Source organism: Geotrypetes seraphini, chromosome 11, assembly GCF_902459505.1.
Source record: "Geotrypetes seraphini chromosome 11, aGeoSer1.1, whole genome shotgun sequence".
Classification (NCBI taxonomy): domain Eukaryota; kingdom Metazoa; phylum Chordata; class Amphibia; order Gymnophiona; family Dermophiidae; genus Geotrypetes; species Geotrypetes seraphini.
In genome coordinates, this window is record NC_047094.1 from 86922079 (window position 1) to 86940525 (window position 18447).

The 18447-nt window shown below is 44.9% G+C and overlaps 1 protein-coding gene across 2 annotated transcripts in view; it reads right to left on the reverse strand.

Annotated features, from left to right (window-relative positions):
* Positions 1-14706, reverse strand: part of LOC117368826 (DEP domain-containing mTOR-interacting protein-like) — a 57923-nt gene extending 43217 nt beyond the window's left edge. For both annotated transcript variants that reach the window (XM_033962561.1, XM_033962560.1), the window contains exons 1-2: positions 14552-14706; positions 1601-1779 (exon numbers count right to left, since the gene is read on the reverse strand). In XM_033962561.1, the coding sequence (XP_033818452.1) occupies positions 1601-1779; positions 14552-14637 (265 nt within the window). In that variant the 5' untranslated portion in view covers positions 14638-14706. The remainder of the gene's footprint in view (positions 1-1600; positions 1780-14551) is intronic.
* Between the last annotated feature and the right edge of the window lie 3741 nt (positions 14707-18447).

An 18447-nucleotide genomic window follows, 5' to 3' on the forward strand; every position in this document is an offset into this window, starting at 1 on the left:
CCTCTTCACCGCCCCGTCACCGCCACTGCCACCCCATTCACCGCCCCGTCACCGCCACTGCAATCCCATTCACTTTTCTTTATTTACGTATAAAGGAAACATTCTTTAAAACTTTAAAACTTAGTTAAATATTAGTTAATAACTATACAAAAACAAAACACGCAGAGAAAAAATTAATTAATATAAATTCTCAAAACTGACACATTTTGATATCTAAATTTAAAATAGTTATTTTTCATACAGTTTTTCAATCACTAATCTTCCACCACCCCTGGGGATAGCAATGTAAAAACAAACACGACATGTAATTTAAATGCTTACAATGTTAGCCTATATGGTAATTAGACGCGGCCGCTGTACCTAATCGCAGCAAAGATCTCCCTGCCATGATTAGCATAGTGACCGCGGCTACGGCTGCAAGTCTCCCCTCCCCCCAGCGATCACGGCAGGAGGGCACCCAACCCCTCCTGTAGACCCCCCCAACGGCCCTCCCGACAATTGCAGCAGAAGGGTACCCAACCCCTCCTGCCGGTCCTCCCAATGGCCTCCCCTAAGATCGCCGGCAGGAGGGTACCCAACCCCTCCTGCTGGACCCCCCCCCAACGAACCCTCCCACCCCGGAACCCCCTTAGTCTTACTTTCCAAGTTGGACCGGACGGCTCCTCACACGTATGGCCAGCAGGCTTGCCTCCGTCCAAATGAGGCGGGCCCGCCCCTACCCTGCCCAACCCACAGGATCCTAGGGACTGATTGGTCTAGGCACCTAAAGCCACTCCCGCTATAGGAGGGGCCTTAGGTGCTTGGGCCAATCAGGCCCTAGGATCCTGTGGGTTAGGCAGGGGAGGGGAGGGACGGGCCCGCCTCATTTGGACGGAGGCAGGCCTGCTGGCCAGACGAGCGAGGAGCTGTCCGGTCCAACTTGGAAAGTAAGACTAAGGGGGTTCCGGGGTGGGAAGGTTCGTTGGGGGAGGGTCCAGCAGGAGGGGTTGGGTACCCTCCTGCCGGCGATCTTAGGGGAGGCCATTGGGAGGCAGGGGAGGGGAGGGGCGGGCCCGCCTCATTTGGACGGAGGCAGGCCTGCTGGCCAGACGAGCGAGGAGCTGTCCGGTCCAACTTGGAAAGTAAGACTAAGGGGGTTCCGGGGTGGGAGGGTTCGTTGGGGGGGTCCAGCAGGAGGGGTTGGGTACCCTCCTGCCGGCGATCTTAGGGGAGGCCATTGGGAGGACCGGCAGGAGGGGTTGGGTACCCTTCTGCTGCGATTGGCAGGAAGGGTTGATCTGACAAATGAGGAGCACGGTGAAATAGCGGTTCCTAGAAGGGGGTACATTGGCCCGCGGGGACAAACCTGTTCACCGTTTCCGCGGTCGGTGAATGGCCTTGTCCCCGTCACCGCAGCGACTGCTAGTTTTCTTCCCCGTTTTCGGCGGTGACCCGCGGCTTAAATGCGGTGGCCGCGGGTAAACCGTCACCGTGTCATTCTCTAATCTAGAGGTCACTTCCCTTTCCCACCCACCAACTTAAGTAGACCCCCCTCCCCTTTTGGCAAATTCCAGCATGCAGCCAGCCTTTCACAGGCACACAGATATATGTATGCACTCACCATGATGGATGATGTTGTGGTGCATCAACTTCTGCATCAGGCGGATACCAGTCTCCCGGTCTGGCGCCTCCTTATGTTCCACCAGCCAGTCCGTCAGTTCTTTAGCCACAAAGCAGTTTGGGTATGTGCGAAGATGGTAACGCCGATCCTTGATGAGCTTCCCATCATGAAGTCGGAGCCTGGAACAGATTGCCAGCACATGTCATTTGAACCCCAGAAATACCACATGTCACCCCTTTAGACACTAGTCTGTTACGCATATCTCTTTGCGAAGGATAGAACTATTATAATCAGCACCAATATACTGAATGAAGGCAGTCACTTTATGAAGTGGCAGCAAGTCTAGGTCTGCTGCCTCCTGAACAGATGACAGGGCCACAGAGTCTCAAATGGTCCCAAAGTGCTTATTTGCCTATAAAAGGCTATTTACACATTTTCAACTTGGAAAGAAAAGCTAGCAGCAGGATTGATTTACCCATTCTACTTGAAAAAAAAGAAATGATAGTTCGGGGGGGGGAGGGGGGCAGGAGAGATGCCTTCATTTGCAATATAGAAAAAAAAGTCACATGTCACAACAGTGAATGGAATCATGCATGTGACTTGTTTATTTTTGTGGGGGTTGATAATTGTAGTTTTTCCTTAATAAACAGTTTCAAAATAATGAGTCTTAGATTTCAAACGTACGGACTTTAATGCAATGGGAAAGTACCTGAAGAAAGAGCTGTTAGGATGGGAGGACATAAGAGAAGTGGAAAGACAGTGGTCTAAGCTGAAAGGAGCGATAAAAATGGCTACGGACCTTTATGTGAAGAAAATCAATAAAAACAAGAGAAAAAGGAAGCCAATATGGTTCTCCAGGGGCGTGGCTGGAGCCCGAGCGGAATGGCGGCTTGAACTTCGAGCTCCCGCAATCTCCCTCCATGTGTGTGGATCAGCATAACTGAATCGACGTCTAACTTCACGCGGAGCGTGAGCACAGCCGCCGGTAGGGCTCTACTATTCTTTTCTTTCATTTCTTTTTTTTATATTCGCTCCTCCGCCGCGCCGTCGGACAAAAAAGTAAACAAGAGGCACAAACCTGAGCCACTCTCCCCCTCAAAAGCGCCGCTACCTGCCTCTTCCGGGGACACTAATCGCGAGATTCTCGCTGAGCTAAGAGAACTCAAAGAACTGGCCACTGAAACCAAAGCATGCACAGAGGAAATAAATGACAAAATCACAAGCATGTCAGCAGACTTTGCTCAACTGCAGACTAGAGTGTGCACGCTGGAAACTAAAATGGAGGCGACCACGATGCATGTGTCTGAGCTCCGGAAAAGGTCAGATCGTATTGCCATTTTGGAACGGGACCTGGAGGATAGTAATGATCGGTCCCGACGTTGTAACATACGCATCTTAGGGCTCCCGGAGAATGGCCGTGATAGCGAGCTCATCAAGCACCTTGAATCACTGATCCCTCAACTCCTGGATCTTACCTTTCAAAGGGAATTTGAGGTAGAGAGGGCACACAGAGTCCCTTCCTCCCTCGTGGCTGGTGACCGGCGGCCCAGACCTGTGGTATTAAAGATACTCAGATATCAACATGTCCTGGAAATCATGCAGCGGGCTAAGCTAAGAGCCCCGATCAAGCATGAGGGCTCCACCATTTTGTTTGTTCCAGATCTGAGCAAATCTACAGCCCGTCGTCACAAACAACTTCTCTCCTACAGGCCGCAGCTGAAAGCTTTGAATGCAAGATTTGGCTTACTATATCCTGAGGGTGACCCTAAATAATTCCACCAAAGACTTTCTCAACCCGGAAGAGCTGGCAACCTTTATTGAACAACATGCACCAACTCCAATCAATCAGGTTTGAATACAAGAGCGGTGAACATCTTGGTCTCAGGCACCTCAGGAAAAATATGTACTTTTCTATATAGTAGATGCTCAGTTATGTTTGCTTTTATTTGACTAGCTTGGCTTTACTATGTCTGTGTTGATCTATTTGCACTTTGGCTGTGTTTTCGCTTTGCTTTTAAACTTAGTTATGTCTGTTTATGGAATTCTACATGATGAGGGGGGCTCGGGTTCTTCCCTGCCTTCTGGCTACCTCAGCCGCACTCACACTGTTATGGTTTAAAAGTGGTTTTTTTTCCACTTCAGTTAATTAATGGTGTGCACCACTTGTTTTTCTTAAACCCAGTCTTATTCAGCTTGTACTGACTTATTTTTTGATATGTCTTTCTATGTCCCTGCAGTTGACACACTTTTGTACTATTCACTCACTCACGCTCCTGAACATTCTTTTCTTCTATTATAATGTCTCTTAAACTCATTTCAATGAATACAAAAGGTCTCAATAACAAAGTCAAATTGAAGAAGATTCTAGCTTATCTAGATAACCATAACCCTGACATCATTATGTTACAGGAATCTCATTTGGACAGCAATACATCTGCTAAAGTTCACTTACCATGGGCTTTACCCCCATACTATTCCCCTGCCATAGACAGGAAAGGCAGAGTACTCACTCTCATCAGGAAAAATAGCAATATTGCTGTCATCTCCTCTGCTAATGACCTTAATGGCCGGTGGGTAAAAGTCCTGATTGATTATGCTGGGGAGAAATTCTGTTTATTTAATTTGTATGGTCCGAATGTGGATCGACCTGAATTCTTTCATGCCATTACCGAATCACTGTTGGAGGACACTACTGCAAAATTGATTGTAGCGGGCGACTTTAATATGGTCTTAAGCCCTACCAAAGATAGAAAATCTAAATGCACATATAAAAAAACCAAATCTTGGTATGCATTACAAGATCTTATTAAAAATGTCAACCTACAAGATATCTGGAGACACAAACATGCTGATACGGAGGCTTTTACTTTCTACTCTCCCCCTCATTCATCGTATTCACGCATTGATTTCTTTCTTATAAGTGAATCATTGAGTTCTTCAGTTATGGATGCTGATATTCTACCAATAACTGTCTCTGATCACGCTGCAGTTACTATTCAGATTAAAGGCTCAGCTGCTGCTCGGAGCACGAGGCAATGGCGTTTTAACAATGCTCTCTTACTGGATACGCAGTTTTGTGACTTAATAAGATCTAAGATCCAAGAATACTTCCAATTCAATTCGCCAGATCAGACATCATGGACATGCTGCTGGGATGCTTTTAAAGCTTTTATCAGGGGTGTTATAATCAACCATACAGCTGCTAAACACAAACAATTGAAATCAGACCGCACTCGTATCGAAAATGAAATTAGAGTCCTGGAAGCACAACATCAACAAACGCCTTGTGATGTCCAACTGTTATTACGTCTGAATAAGGCCCGCTTTCACTATAACTCAATCTTAAGCACCAAAGCCTCCCATGCGATTTTTCTACAATCAGCATCCTATTTCGCTGAGAATAACAAATGTGGGCACCTGCTGGCCAATCTCCTTAAAAAACGAGAAGAAAAAGCACTTATCACTTGTATCAAATTGGATTCTGGTACAGAAATTAATGAGACCTCTGACATCTCACAAGCTTTCATGGCTTACTATAAATCATTATATACTTCTGAATTGCAATCCCCACATCGGGTTCAAGAGTTTCTGGACGACATCCCACATCCCTGTTTGGACGAGAATGATAACCTACGACTAAATGATCCAATAACTTCTGAGGAAATCTCATTGGTGATTCATTCTATGAACCTTAAGAAAGCTCCGGGTCCAGATGGATTGATGGTAGAGTTCTACAAGGAGTTTCAGGATGTACTGATCCCTTTTTACTTACCGTTTATTGAACACCTAATTTCTTCTGGCGAGGTTATTGGCTCTTTCACCGAAGCTCACATCATAGTACTACCTAAATCTGGCAAGGATCCACGATGTCTCACTAACTATAGACTGCTATCTTTAATAAATGTGGACGCAAAAATTTATGCCAAGTTGATATCCTCACGACTACAAGCTGTCATCACCAAACTCATTTCCCCCGTCCAAAGTGGCTTCATTAATGGACGTTTTTCTAATGACAATACTCGGATTTTCTCTCACGTCATCGCTCAAGTGCACAGTCAGAAGCATGAACTATTAGCGGTCGGGCTCGATGCTGAGAAAGCGTTTGACCGGATTGAGTGGCCATTCCTTTTCCATACTTTACGCTGGTTTGGCTTCGATGAAGCTTTTATCAACAAAATCAAGGTACTCTACTCTATGCCCACCACTAGAACATACATCAATGGTTCGTTGTCATCAGCCTTTCACCCTACTAGAGGCACCAGGCAAGGTTGCCCTCTATCACCACTACTTTTTAACCTTGCGTTAGAGCCCCTGATACTGCGCATCAGTGCTAATCCGCATATATCTGGATTCACATTTGGAGAACAACCTCAGGAGATCAAGATTTCGGCGTATGCCGATGATATCCTATTATACATCACGCCTCCCTCTTTCACTCACCTGCTCACTGACATTGCGGCATATGCAGAAGTTTCTGGTTACAAGTTAAATATGAGCAAGACAGAGGTGATGCCTTTAAACTGCCCGGCAGCGGAATCAGATATAATGGTACATGGTGTGAAGTGGACGGCCAGCTCCATGAAATATTTGGGAGTCTTGTTTGGTCCTACAATTGAAGAAACCATGCACCTGAATGTAGATCATATGCTGGATATTGTCAAGACATCAATCGCCAAATGGTCCCCGCTGACCCTATCTTGGTGGGGTAGGATTGAAACCATTAAGATGATGATCGCCCCCAAGATTAATTACATCTTATCCATGCTTCCTTTTCACTTACCAGCTTCTTTTTACAAATCAGTGGACTCTATCCTTGTGAAGTTTTTATGGAAAAACAAACAACCCCGCATAGCTTTGGCTAAGTTGAAGGCACCTCGCAGTTCAGGTGGTGTGAATTTCCCCTGTTTTGTACACTACCATCATGCGCCAGTGGGTCTTAGGATACCACCTCTCTAATACTTATGATACTCCTGCCTGGTTCCCACTTGAATGTGCATTATATGGAGAACGACAGTTGAAATATATGGCTGGCATTGTTCTGTCTAAATCTGACAAGCGGGACAACATTCTCTTAGCCTATAAGACTGCGGTTGACAATATTGACTCCACCTTCACATCCAGCTGGAAAGATTCATCTTTGGTCCCATTATGGAACAATAACTTATTTAAAATCTCAGACTCCTGTGTGTCATGGCGGGACTGGCAAAACCGGGGTATCTGGCTGGTTCGTGATTTGATGAAAGCGGAAGACTGGATGTCCTTCTCAGAATTCTCGGAAACCTGGGGTGTTGCTGGCTCTCAATACTTTAGCTGGCTCCAGTTACGTCATTGCATTACACATTCTTTGCCCAAAACTCAAATGTGATTAGAAGAGCCTGGTCTACACATACTACTTCGCACCATTCCCAGGAGATTCTCCAAAGCTTCTATGTGGTACAAATTGCTCCAGCGTGCTCATTTTTCGAGCCCGCTAGAATCTGAAGTGAAATGGTGCAGAGACCTCAACCTACCCTCTGATGCTATTGACTGGTCTGCACTTTGGTTGACTTTCTTCAAAGCTGTTAGATCGGCCTCACTCTTGCAATCTATTTTCTTTCTCCTTCACCGAGCAGTGTGGACCCCTGTGCTGTCTAATAGAATCAATCCTACTATGTCTTCCTTATGTTGGTCCTGCTCTCAAGCGACTGGTTCATTAGAACATTTACTCTTTTCTTGTCCACATGTACAGGTCTATTGGAGTAAAGTATGGGCAGTCACTTGTGACATTCTGGAACTATCTGATACTTTGTCCTATCCCATCATCATTGTAATGTCTCAAGCTCTTTTAGAACCCATGGATAATGATGAATCCAGGTTGTTCACTATAATGATGACTTTAGCGATTCAGACAGTTTTATTCTGCTGGAAGGACCTCACTAGGGTGGACTTCCATATGTGGTGGAATGCTCTGTGCCTCACGGGCAAGTATGAAAGAATATTTGCTGAAAAATCTAACACGATGGATAGATTTCTTGCTGTCTGGAAACCTCTTCTTCAATTCTGTAATGCTTAACCTTTTGCTTTTCATTTCATTGTATTATTGAACTGCTTAATCTACTTATCAATATTTCTATTTCTATGCATATATATGATGTTTCAGTACATGCTTTCTCCTATTGGTGATGTACACTTTGAATTCTGTTACTTCTGGTTATCTTTTTTATGTAACCTGTAAAATTCAATAAAAGTTTTTTGAACTCAATATGGTTCTCCAACCTAGTAGCTGAGAAAATAAAGGCGAAAGAGTTGGCGTTCATGAAATATAAAAAACCCAAGAAGAGGAGAGCAGAAAGGACTACAGGGTGAAACTGAAAGAAGCCAAGAGAGAGATACGTTTGGCGAAGGCACAGGCGGAAGAACAAATGGCTAAAAATGTAAAAAAGGGAGATAAAAATTTTTTCAGATATATTAGTGAAAGGAGGAAGATAAAAAATGGAATTGCTAGGCTAAAAGATGCTGGGAACAAATATGTGGAGAGTGATGAGGAGAAAGCAAATGTGCTAAACAAATACTTCTGTTCTGTGTTCACAGAAGAAAATCCTGGAGAAGGACCGAGATTGTCTGGCAAAGTTACACGAGAAAATGGAGTAGATTCTGCGCCGTTCACGGAGGAGGGTGTTTATGAGCAACTTGAAAAACTGAAGGTGGACAAAGCGATGGGACCAGACGGGATCCATCCCAGGATACTAAGGGAGCTCAGAGAGGTTCTGGCGAGTCCTATTAAAGACTTGTTCAACAAATCTCTGGAGACGGGAGTGATTCCTGGGGATTGGAGGAGAGCGGATGTGGTCCCTATTCATAAAGGTGGTCACAGGGATGAAGCGGGAAACTACAGAGCCTCACTTCAGTTGTTGGAAAAATAATGGAAGTGTTGCTGAAAGAAAGGATAGTGTATTTCCTTGAGTCTAGTGGGTTACAGGATCCGAGGCAACATGGCTTTACAAAAGGTAAATCGTGCCAAACGAACCTGATTGAATTTTTTGATTGGGTGACCAGAGAGCTGGATCGAGGACATATGCTAGATGTAGTTTACTTGGATTTCAGCAAAGCCTTTGATACAGTTCCTCATAGGAGGCTGTTGAACAAACTTGAAGGGCTGAAGTTAGGACCCAAAGTGGTGAACTGGGTCAGAAACTGGCTGTCGGACAGACGCCAGAGGGTGGTGGTTAATGGAAGTCGCTCGAAGGAAGGAAAGGTGACTAGTGGAGTCCCTCAGGGTTCGGTGCTGGGGCCAATCCTGTTCAATATGTATGTAAGTGATATTGCTGAAGGGTTAGAAGGAAAAGTGTGCCTTTTTGCAGATGATACCAAGATTTGTAACAGAGTAGACACTGAAGAGGGAGTGGAAAATATGAAAAAGGATCTGCAAAAGTTAGAGGAATGGTCTAATGCCTGGCAACTAAAATTCAATGCAAAGAAATGCAGAGTAATGCATTTGGGGATTAATAATAGGAAGGAACCGTATATGCTGGGAGGAGAGAAGCTGATATGCACGGACGGGGAGAGGGACCTTGGGGTAATAGTGTCCGAAGATCTAAAGGCGAAAAAAACAGTGTGACAAGGCAGTGGCTGCTGCCAGAAGGATTCTGGGCTGTATAAAGAGAGGCGTAGTCAGTAGAAGGAAGAAGGTGTTGATGCCCCTGTACAGGTCATTGGTGAGGCCCCACTTGGAGTATTGTGTTCAGTTTTGGAGACCGTATCTGGCGAAAGACGTAAGAAGACTTGAGGCGGTCCAGAGGAGGGCGACGAAAATGATAGGAGGCTTGCGCCAGAAGACGTATGAGGAGAGACTGGAAGCCCTGAATATGTATACCCTAGAGGAAAGGAGAGACAGGGGAGATATGATTCAGACGTTCAAATACTTAAAGGGTATTAACGTAGAACAAAATCTTTTCCAGAGAAAGGAAAATGGTAAAACCAGAGGACATAATTTGAGGTTGAGGGGTGGTAGATTCAAGGGCAATGTTAGGAAATTCTACTTTACGGAGAGGGTGGTGGATGCCTGGAATGCGCTCCCGAGAGAGGTGGTGGAGATGCGTGGGATGAACACAGAAGATTTAGAATCAGAAAATATTAAAGATTGAACTAGGCCAGTTACTGGGCAGACTTGTACGGTCTGCGTCTATGTATGGCCGTTTGGAGGAGGATGGGCAGGGGAGGGCTTCAATGGCTGGGAGGGTGTAGATGGGCTGGAGTAAGTCTTAACAGAGATTTCGGCAGTTGGATCCCAAGCACAGTACCGGGTAAAGCTTTGGATTCTCGCCCAGAAATAGCTAAGAAGAAAAAAAAAAAAAATTTAAATTGAATCAGGTTGGGCAGACTGGATGGACCATTCGGGTCTTTATCTGCCGTCATCTACTATGTTACTATGAGCAGGGAACCAAAAACAAGGGTTCACATTCTTCCCATTGCCTTCAAGTATTCTCTTGGACTGTCAACTCCTTAGAGTAGGGATTTGTTTTATGTACATGAAATGTATTAAAGTACTCATATTAATGGCAAAACAAACTTTATTAATGGCCACATGGTCACTGAAATCTACCTATAAGAAGGAATGTACACACTGTATGGCCTTAGGCTGAGAGATTAAAAAGGGTTTAAATTATTTTAGTAGAACAGAGACATCCCCTCCTTTATTCACATGCATGCCTGTGAGCAGGAAACCCTGAAAAGTGGCTTTGTGCTGGCACTCATCAGGACTGCCTTGAGCTGGGTTTATTTTGGCTGCAGCTCCTACATAAAGAAATCTGTGTCTGCAAGGACACAGACTCCTTGTCTGCATTCTGTGACCTTCTTTAAAGTCAAACCTTTCGGGACTTAGTCGCAGCCTGTTTCTTCACTTTGAAAGAAGGAAAAATAGTCAACTCTAAAAGAAAGTTCAATACCCACTGGATCTCCAGAGGTGACAACTGTAGATAAGCGTAATCACCATGTCAGAATTCCAGCTCATTCTTACTTTCACCACATTGCAAAACATTCTCAGAAAGAAAAAACAAGAATTCCCAAATCTTAGCCCTCGCTGTTTCTCCTGGCTATCAGTACTGTGCACATTTCAGATTCTTAGACTCATTTCTTATCCATGCTGCAGACATGCTTTAAATGTATGTGACTGCATACCATGTCTATATACTTCCCAATTAGTGTGCACTCAGGTGTATAGATGGGGTACATCTATATGGATCCCCTGAAACAGCATGAGAGAAGAGTAGTAGTGACTTGCCTCTGAATGGAATGCATCCTATTCTATCAGAGGATGTCTTTAAGGGGAATAAAAAGAGGGACCTACTACCCAGCGACACCTTGATGACACATGGGAAGGAGTAAAGCAAGCTGTGAGTGCTATTAGACCTACACAAAAAGGAAAAGGATTTGGGGTTTAACTCACGCCTTAAGAGGCCAAATTTGAAAAAAGGGGGAGGAGCTCTAGAAGGTGCTGTTTGTACCACATAGGAAAGACACGTAATTTTTCACATTCCCTTTTTTTTTTGGGGGGGGGGGGGAGAATAAGAGGTTATGCTAGTGAAGCAAGTAAGGGAATTAGAATGATTATAATGGAAAGTCATTTCAGGTTTTTAGCCACAGAATTTTCTAATATCTTACATTACTTATTGAGTATTTCCATTATCTGACAAGTTTACTGTTCAGTTTAATCTCTAAGCCTGGGACATCCTTAGAGTAACTTTGCAAGGGTCATTCTAGAAACAGAAAGAGGTCAGTGCTTCTTATGGAACCAGACATAAGTGTCATTAAAATGAGGTAAAAGAGAGCCACCTGCAAGTGGTCAAAAGCACCGAGGTCACACTACAGTTGAAGACCTGAATATGTATACCCTAGAGCAGTGGTTCCCAACCTTGTCCTGGAGGATCACCAGGCCAGTTGGGTTTTTGGGATAGCCCTAATGAATATGTATGGGGCAGATTTGCATGCCTTGTCACCTCCATTATATGCAAATTTCTCTCATGCATATTCATTAGTGCCATCCCAAAAACCCAACTGGCCTGGTGATCCCCCAGGACAGGGTTGGGAACTGCCCTAGAGCAGGGGTAGGCAATTCTGGTCCTCGAGAGCCAGAACCAGGTCAGGTTTTCAGGATATCCACAATAAATATGCATGAGATAGATTTGCATCTGAAGGAGGCAGTGCATGCAAATCCATCTCATATATATTCATGGTAGAGATCCTGAAAACCTGACTTGGTTCCGGCTCTCGAGGACCGGAATTGCCTACCCCTGCCCTAGAGGAAGGGAGGGGTGACATTATTCAGATGTTTAAATACTTAAGATATTTATTTGCAAAGTAATATTTTTCAGAGATCGAGGAGAGAGAAGAGTAGAAACTAGAGGTCATGAAGCGAGGTTACAAGGTGGGATACTTAAGAGCAACATCAGGAAATACTTTTTCACAGAAAGGATGATAAGATACCTGGAATAGCCTCCCAGAGTATGCTGAAGACAAAAATGCATACAAATTCAAGAATGCATTGGAATAAATCAGAGCATCTCTGAAGAAAAGTATGAATCTAATCAAAAACAAAAACTTAAATGACTATAGGTTTGAGCAGCTTCAGAGGCTGGTACTTAAAACCAATGCTGGGCAGATTTCTATGGTCTAGATCAGGAGTGTCAAAGTCCCTCCTCAAGGGCTGCAATCCAGTCAGGTTTTCCTCAATGAATATGCATGAAATTTATTAGCATACAATGAAAGCAGTGCATGCAAATAGATCTCATGCATATTCATTGAGGAAATCCTGAAAACCCGACTGTCCCTCCTCAAGGGCTGCAATCCAGTTGGGTTTTCAGGATTTCCCCAATGAATATGCATGAGATCTATTTGCATGCACTGCTTTCATTGTATGCTAATAGATTTCATGCATATTCATTGAAGAAAACCTGACTGGATTGCAGCCCTTGAGGAGGGACTTTGACACCCCTGGTCTAAATCCTGTAAATGTGGAAGGCATATCAGAATCAAGGTTGGAGTGGGCTTCTACTATAGCAATTATAACAGTTGGAAAGTAGGGACCAGTGTTGAGCAGACTTCTATGGTCTGTATCCCAGAACTGGATCAGAGAGAGCTTAGTTATATCAGTATTTAATTGTGAAGAAGTAGAGTGCATTCACTCTTTAGCCCCATAATCTCTCTCCTCACTATCTCCCTCTATGCTCCATTCATCAGGTAACTTAGTTCCTCTTATACGTTCCCTTTACCTCCACCACCAACTCCAGACTCTGTCCCTTCTTTCTTTCAGCATTGTATGCCTGGACCAGGCTGCCAAAGTAAATACATCATGCTCTATCTCTAGCAGTACTCAAATCCAAACTAAAAACCCACTTCTTTGAAGCTGTTTTCAGCTCTTAATGCCTACCCACTAATGGTTACCTATACCCATTGTAACATTCCTTCTACCAGATACTCCCCAAACCTGAGAACCCCATCTGTCCAAATTAGATTGCAAGCACTTCTGAGCAGAGACCATCTATTGAATATTAAAATGTACAGCGCTGGATATGCCTTTTAGCACTACAGAAGTGATAAATAGTAGTAGTAGTGCCAGATACAACTCTAGCCATCTTGGGCAGACTGGATGGACCATGCAGGTCTTTATCCGCCAACATTTATTATATTACCAAGGCGACATGCCACTTATTAAAGCCATGAGCAAATCAGCAATTTAAACACTGCCTTAGTGGGGTGACACTTACAGAAAAGCTCCAGCTTGTACCTAGAGGAAGGAAATGCAGAGCCTGCCTGTAAGCCCAGTGAAGATGTGCAAGCCTCTAGTGCTGCCATTCACCCAAAACCAAGTCCACTTGTAATACCATCAACCATGTCTGCCTAATTTCCTTCACAATCCAGTCTCTGTGACGTCAGTTTCCACATACTATGATCCTCAATATCAAACTGAGGACTATTTAATCACAGAAACAACCACCCAAGAGAGGCTTGTTAACAAGAGGGGGGGGGGGGGTGACAGTAGAGAGAACGTCACAGGTTAAAGAATATTTTCAGAAAACTTCTTTGTTTATGCACGGAGGAAGAGAGGAAAGTGTTCATTCTGTGCTGTAACGAGCTTTTCAAAGCTCAACTAAAAAGAACTAATGAAACTAAAAAGAAAACCTCAAGCTCAAGGACTCAGAACGACAACAGCAGCTAAAAAAAAAAATAAATAAATAAAAGCTGGGCTGTCCAAGGAGGAACCATCATAGACCTAAAACAGAATCTCTGCATGGCCCATCTACCAGCCCCACCGGTTCGAGACACGGAGGAAACGTCACGAGACTTCTGTACAATGAATTGGTGAAAACGGTTTAGGCATATGAAGTAGAGGGAGAGAGAGAAAACGAGACCTAAGGGGATAAGGTGTGTGGCTGTTATTAAAAAAACCAAAACCCCAAAGCCACACGCCTGAATGTGCATGAAAAGCAACACGCGCGGCGTCTCTAGACCGCCTTTGCCAACACACCTGCTGCCCTTCGACATCATCTACAGGCCCATGTTCTCGCCTAAGCGCCCAGCTGTTGGATTAGTGGCCAGCTGATGCACGACGAGCCCCCGCATCCAGACATCCGGGCCAAAGGAAGTAAGCGGTCCGAGCCGTTCCCCCCCCCCCCCCAAAGCTTTGGCTTCCTAATCCCTCCCCCCCCAAAAAAAAAAAGCGTTGGCTTCCTAATCTCTCCCCCCCCCAAAAAAAAAAAAGCGTTGGCTTCCTAATCCCTCCCCCCCAAAAAAAGCGTTGGCTTCCTAATCCCTCCCTTCCCCCCCAAAAAAAAAAAGCGTTGGCTTCCTAACCCCTCCCCCCCAAAAAAGCGTTGGCTTCCTAACCCCGTGGAGGCTCTGCCCACCCAGCTATTCGCCACCCCTTGCCCTGCACGAGACCGCCGGGCCGGTCGGACGAAGGCGAGGCGGCGGTACCTGAGCTGCTCCCCGGCCAGCAGAACCTCGGCTCGGTGCTGCCGCTCCGCCGCTTTCTTCTTCACGCCGCTGCCGACGCTCTCCATCCCCGACGCTTCGCTGTGGCGGCTCCGTCCCACACCTGCCAGGTGACAGCTTGGAGCCGCTACAGGAGGAGAGGTTTTTATGCGGCCGGGAAGGCGGGACTTAGCCCGTAACCTGATCCTTAGCGAGGAGGGAAACCTCGGCTGCCTCATCTGGGCGGGGGAGGGGACCAACAGCCCGAGCCTCGGGTCAAGTCCCAGTGAAATAAGCCTCGTCTACATCCAGCACTATTTCTGACCTTCGCGTGTCGTCACTACTTGGGCCGAACTTTTCACGGTGGCGCCCAGGACTCTGCTGCACGCCAACAGTTTCTGTCCGTAAACGGGGACCTCCCGGGAAACTCTACAACCCCCCCCCTAGCACGGCCCAACACTGCTGTTGGCACCGTCAGGAATCAGAAAATAACTGGACAGACACCAAGAGCAAAAAAAAAAAAATCAGAACTGGGACGAGGGTATTTATCTATTATTACTAGACAAAACATCAGCTGTAGACCCCGGTCGATTAATTTTCAGGCTCCTTAGCAGCTTCCCAGCCTTTGATAAACTCAGCATTACCTCGCCCTGATGCAACCAGACATTGCTTTTAAATACTGTATTAAGCTTTGTTTCTGTCGTACGTAGGTAGATAAATATACTGTACTAGTCTTTAAGCCCGTTACATTAACGGGTGCTAGAATAGATGTGTCTGTCTGTGTTTCTTTCTGTGTCCTTCTGTCTTCCCCCCCCCCTCCCGAGCAAAGCTGTCTGCCCCAGCACACACCTCCCCAAAAAGCAGCCCCCTTTCCCTCTCCCTGTCTCTCCATGGCCCTCTTCTGCCTCCCCCCCCTCCAGAACAAAGCTGTTTGCCCCAAGCACACCCCTCCCCCCAAAGTACCCCCTTTCCCTATCTCTCCATGGCCCCCTGTATTGATCCCCTACTTACCCTCCCTCCATCCTGGCAGCCTGCGATCGTGGTGGCCGGCTTTAGCAAACCTCACAGGCCGCTCTCCAACTCGGATCCCGTGCGTCAGAGGGAACATGCTACTGAGGTTGGAGATCGGCCTGCGAGGTTCGCTAAAGCTGGTCACCATCGCAGGCTGCTTTGAAGAGGAGGAGCAGCGGTGAGCGAGGGCGGGAGGTGTGTTCCCTGCTGAGGACACGGGCAGGGAGAGAGCTTCCAAATGGTGAGTGAGGGTGGGAGGAGGGGAGTGGCCAGAATGTTCCCTGCCGCCGGGTTCTAAAATGGAACATGGCCACAGATCACTCACCACAGCGGCAGGGAATACGAAACCCTAAGTGTGCATGGGCGCTTAGGGTTTTATTATATAGCATACATATATACCACACCCATCAGTGATTTCGTAGGAGTAAATGGGCTATATCTGAAAACTGCCGCTCTCCTGGCAGATAAGGTAAACCTATTTTTTTTGTTCAATATTTTTATTGTTTTATAGTAGTAAACAATAAGAAAAGTTATACAACAACTTTAACATAGGTATGACGAGTAACACAGGTATAACAGGTTACACAGGTATACTATCGATACATGAGCATTTGGTAATATGATTGACAAATAAGGTAGTGTGGCATTATAGACTTGCATCGCCAGGATTAAACAGGAATGTCCCAGGGCCAAGTTCTAGGGAAAAGCCATCAAGGGTGACATCAGGCTATCATTGGGTAGTTTCATACATAAATGTATATATCAAAATTACAAGCTATACCATTATGAGTGAGACTGATCAGAGGGAAATAATTGAGATAAAGGAGAAGTCAGATGTGAATTACAATATCTAATGATTGGATCCCATATAAGCATAAATTTGTGGAATATATGCATCCTTTTGGCAGTTATGCCCTCATATTGTACAATATTGCAGACAAGATTCCACCATGCAGCAAATGACAGTTTTTCAGGATGTTTCCAATCATTTAATATGGTTTTGATAGTTATCATAATTAGAGATTGGAAGAGAACAATATGATGTTTAGACAGAGTAGAGTTCAGAGCAAACTCACCAAAAAGTATTTTCGCTAAAGATATGGTTTCTTGGATTGGTAAAATTTGAGAAATAAAGTCCCAAATTTGGGACCAATATTTGGATATGATGGGACAGTAATAAATTGTGTGGTCAAGAGTCCCAACATCCAATTTACAGGACCAACATCTGTTATTTCCTTCCTAGGACAATTTGGAAAGCCTGTATGGTGTCCAGAATGCCCTATGCAATAAAAAATAGCAGGATTGCGTTATAGCAGAGGATCTAAGGCAGTGTTCTTCAACCACCGGTCCATGGACCAGTGCCAGTCCACAGAAATTTCCTGCTGGTCCACAGGGCCAGCACGAGCATCAGGCCCAACAGTGTTCTTCAACCACCGGTCCACGGTGCGATAGATGCGGCGTTATCTTCGAGCCAGCTCCCTCTTCCTAACTGATTCAGTGCACAAAGCCACGGGCAGTGGCTCCTACGGGCATCCTGCGCCTGAACCGGAAGCCTTCTCTCCAACATTGCAATGTCAAAGGGAAGGCTTCCAGATGAGGCACGGGACGTGCAAGGTGCAATTAGTACTATTATGGGGGTGGGGGCTGGGGTGAAGATTGGGTAGAGATGGGTGGGGTCTGGCCCACGACTTAGCCCAGTGTTCCTCAACCGCCGGACCACGGACCAATGCCGGTCCACAGAATAATTATTTTATTTCTGCCGGTCCATAGGTGTAAAAAGGTTGAAAAACACTGATCTAAAGAGTTTAAAGGTATGTAACCAGATGATATAGTAACATAGTAGATGACGACAGATAAAGACCCGAATGGTCCATCCAGTCTGCCCAACCTGATTCAATTTTAATTTTTTCTTCTTAGCTATTTCTGGGCAAGAATCCAAAGCTCTACCTGGTACTGTGCATGGGTTCCGCTATTGTATATGCCTATTTAAGTATGTGGTTGTTAGGATCTGTTCTTGTTTTGACAGCAGCTGATCTTTGCCACCATCAGAAACTGTTGCCTATTGGTTAAGTTATCCCTGAAATCAATGACTTAAAAATATCCCTTTCAAACCAACATAGATAGCATCCCTAGGCATTGGTGTTGTCAGTCCCTGCCTTGTGAAAGGCCTGATGGTCTGTAGACTTTTATATTTCTTGACTAAGGTAACTCACTTTATTTTGTGGTGCTTGTTCCAGATTTTAGTTTGTGAATGAGGAGAAAGAAAGACTACATGCTATTCGCCCTTAGTTAGAACACAGTAATGGTGAATTATTTTGTGAAAACAAAAAAATTGTGGAGAGTCGATGTCCAAGATGATGGCTTTATTGAGACAATAATCAACAAACAATGGAAAAAGTCCTCCTAGTTTTCCAACGCCATTTTTGCTTATGAACGGAAGCAAAGCTGTTCACATTAACATAGACCCCTGAAGAAGCCAATAACTTGGCGAAATGGGTCCCCGTGGGCCAGGAATAAGGCTACAAGAACATATGACAGAAGAACCAGCGGAAAAAGTTTAAGATAAGTGCTGGTTCCTGTCATTATTTTATTTTTCCAAATCTTTATTAATTTTAAGAACCAACACAAAGTGCAACATAATATCAAACAGTTAACAAAATAGACAGCACTCAATTCCATCAATTGATATAATAAGTACATATCTCTACCCCCCACCCACCCTTTCATACAGTATAAAAACAATCAAGAGTAATACAGATGATCAAGGTAAACAAATTGCAATTCAAAAATAAATTAAGTACATATCCTCCCCCCACCTTCTTGGATGTGTATAATCAACGGGCAAAACTAATATTCAATCTTTACAAAATTTTGTTAATGGGTCCCAA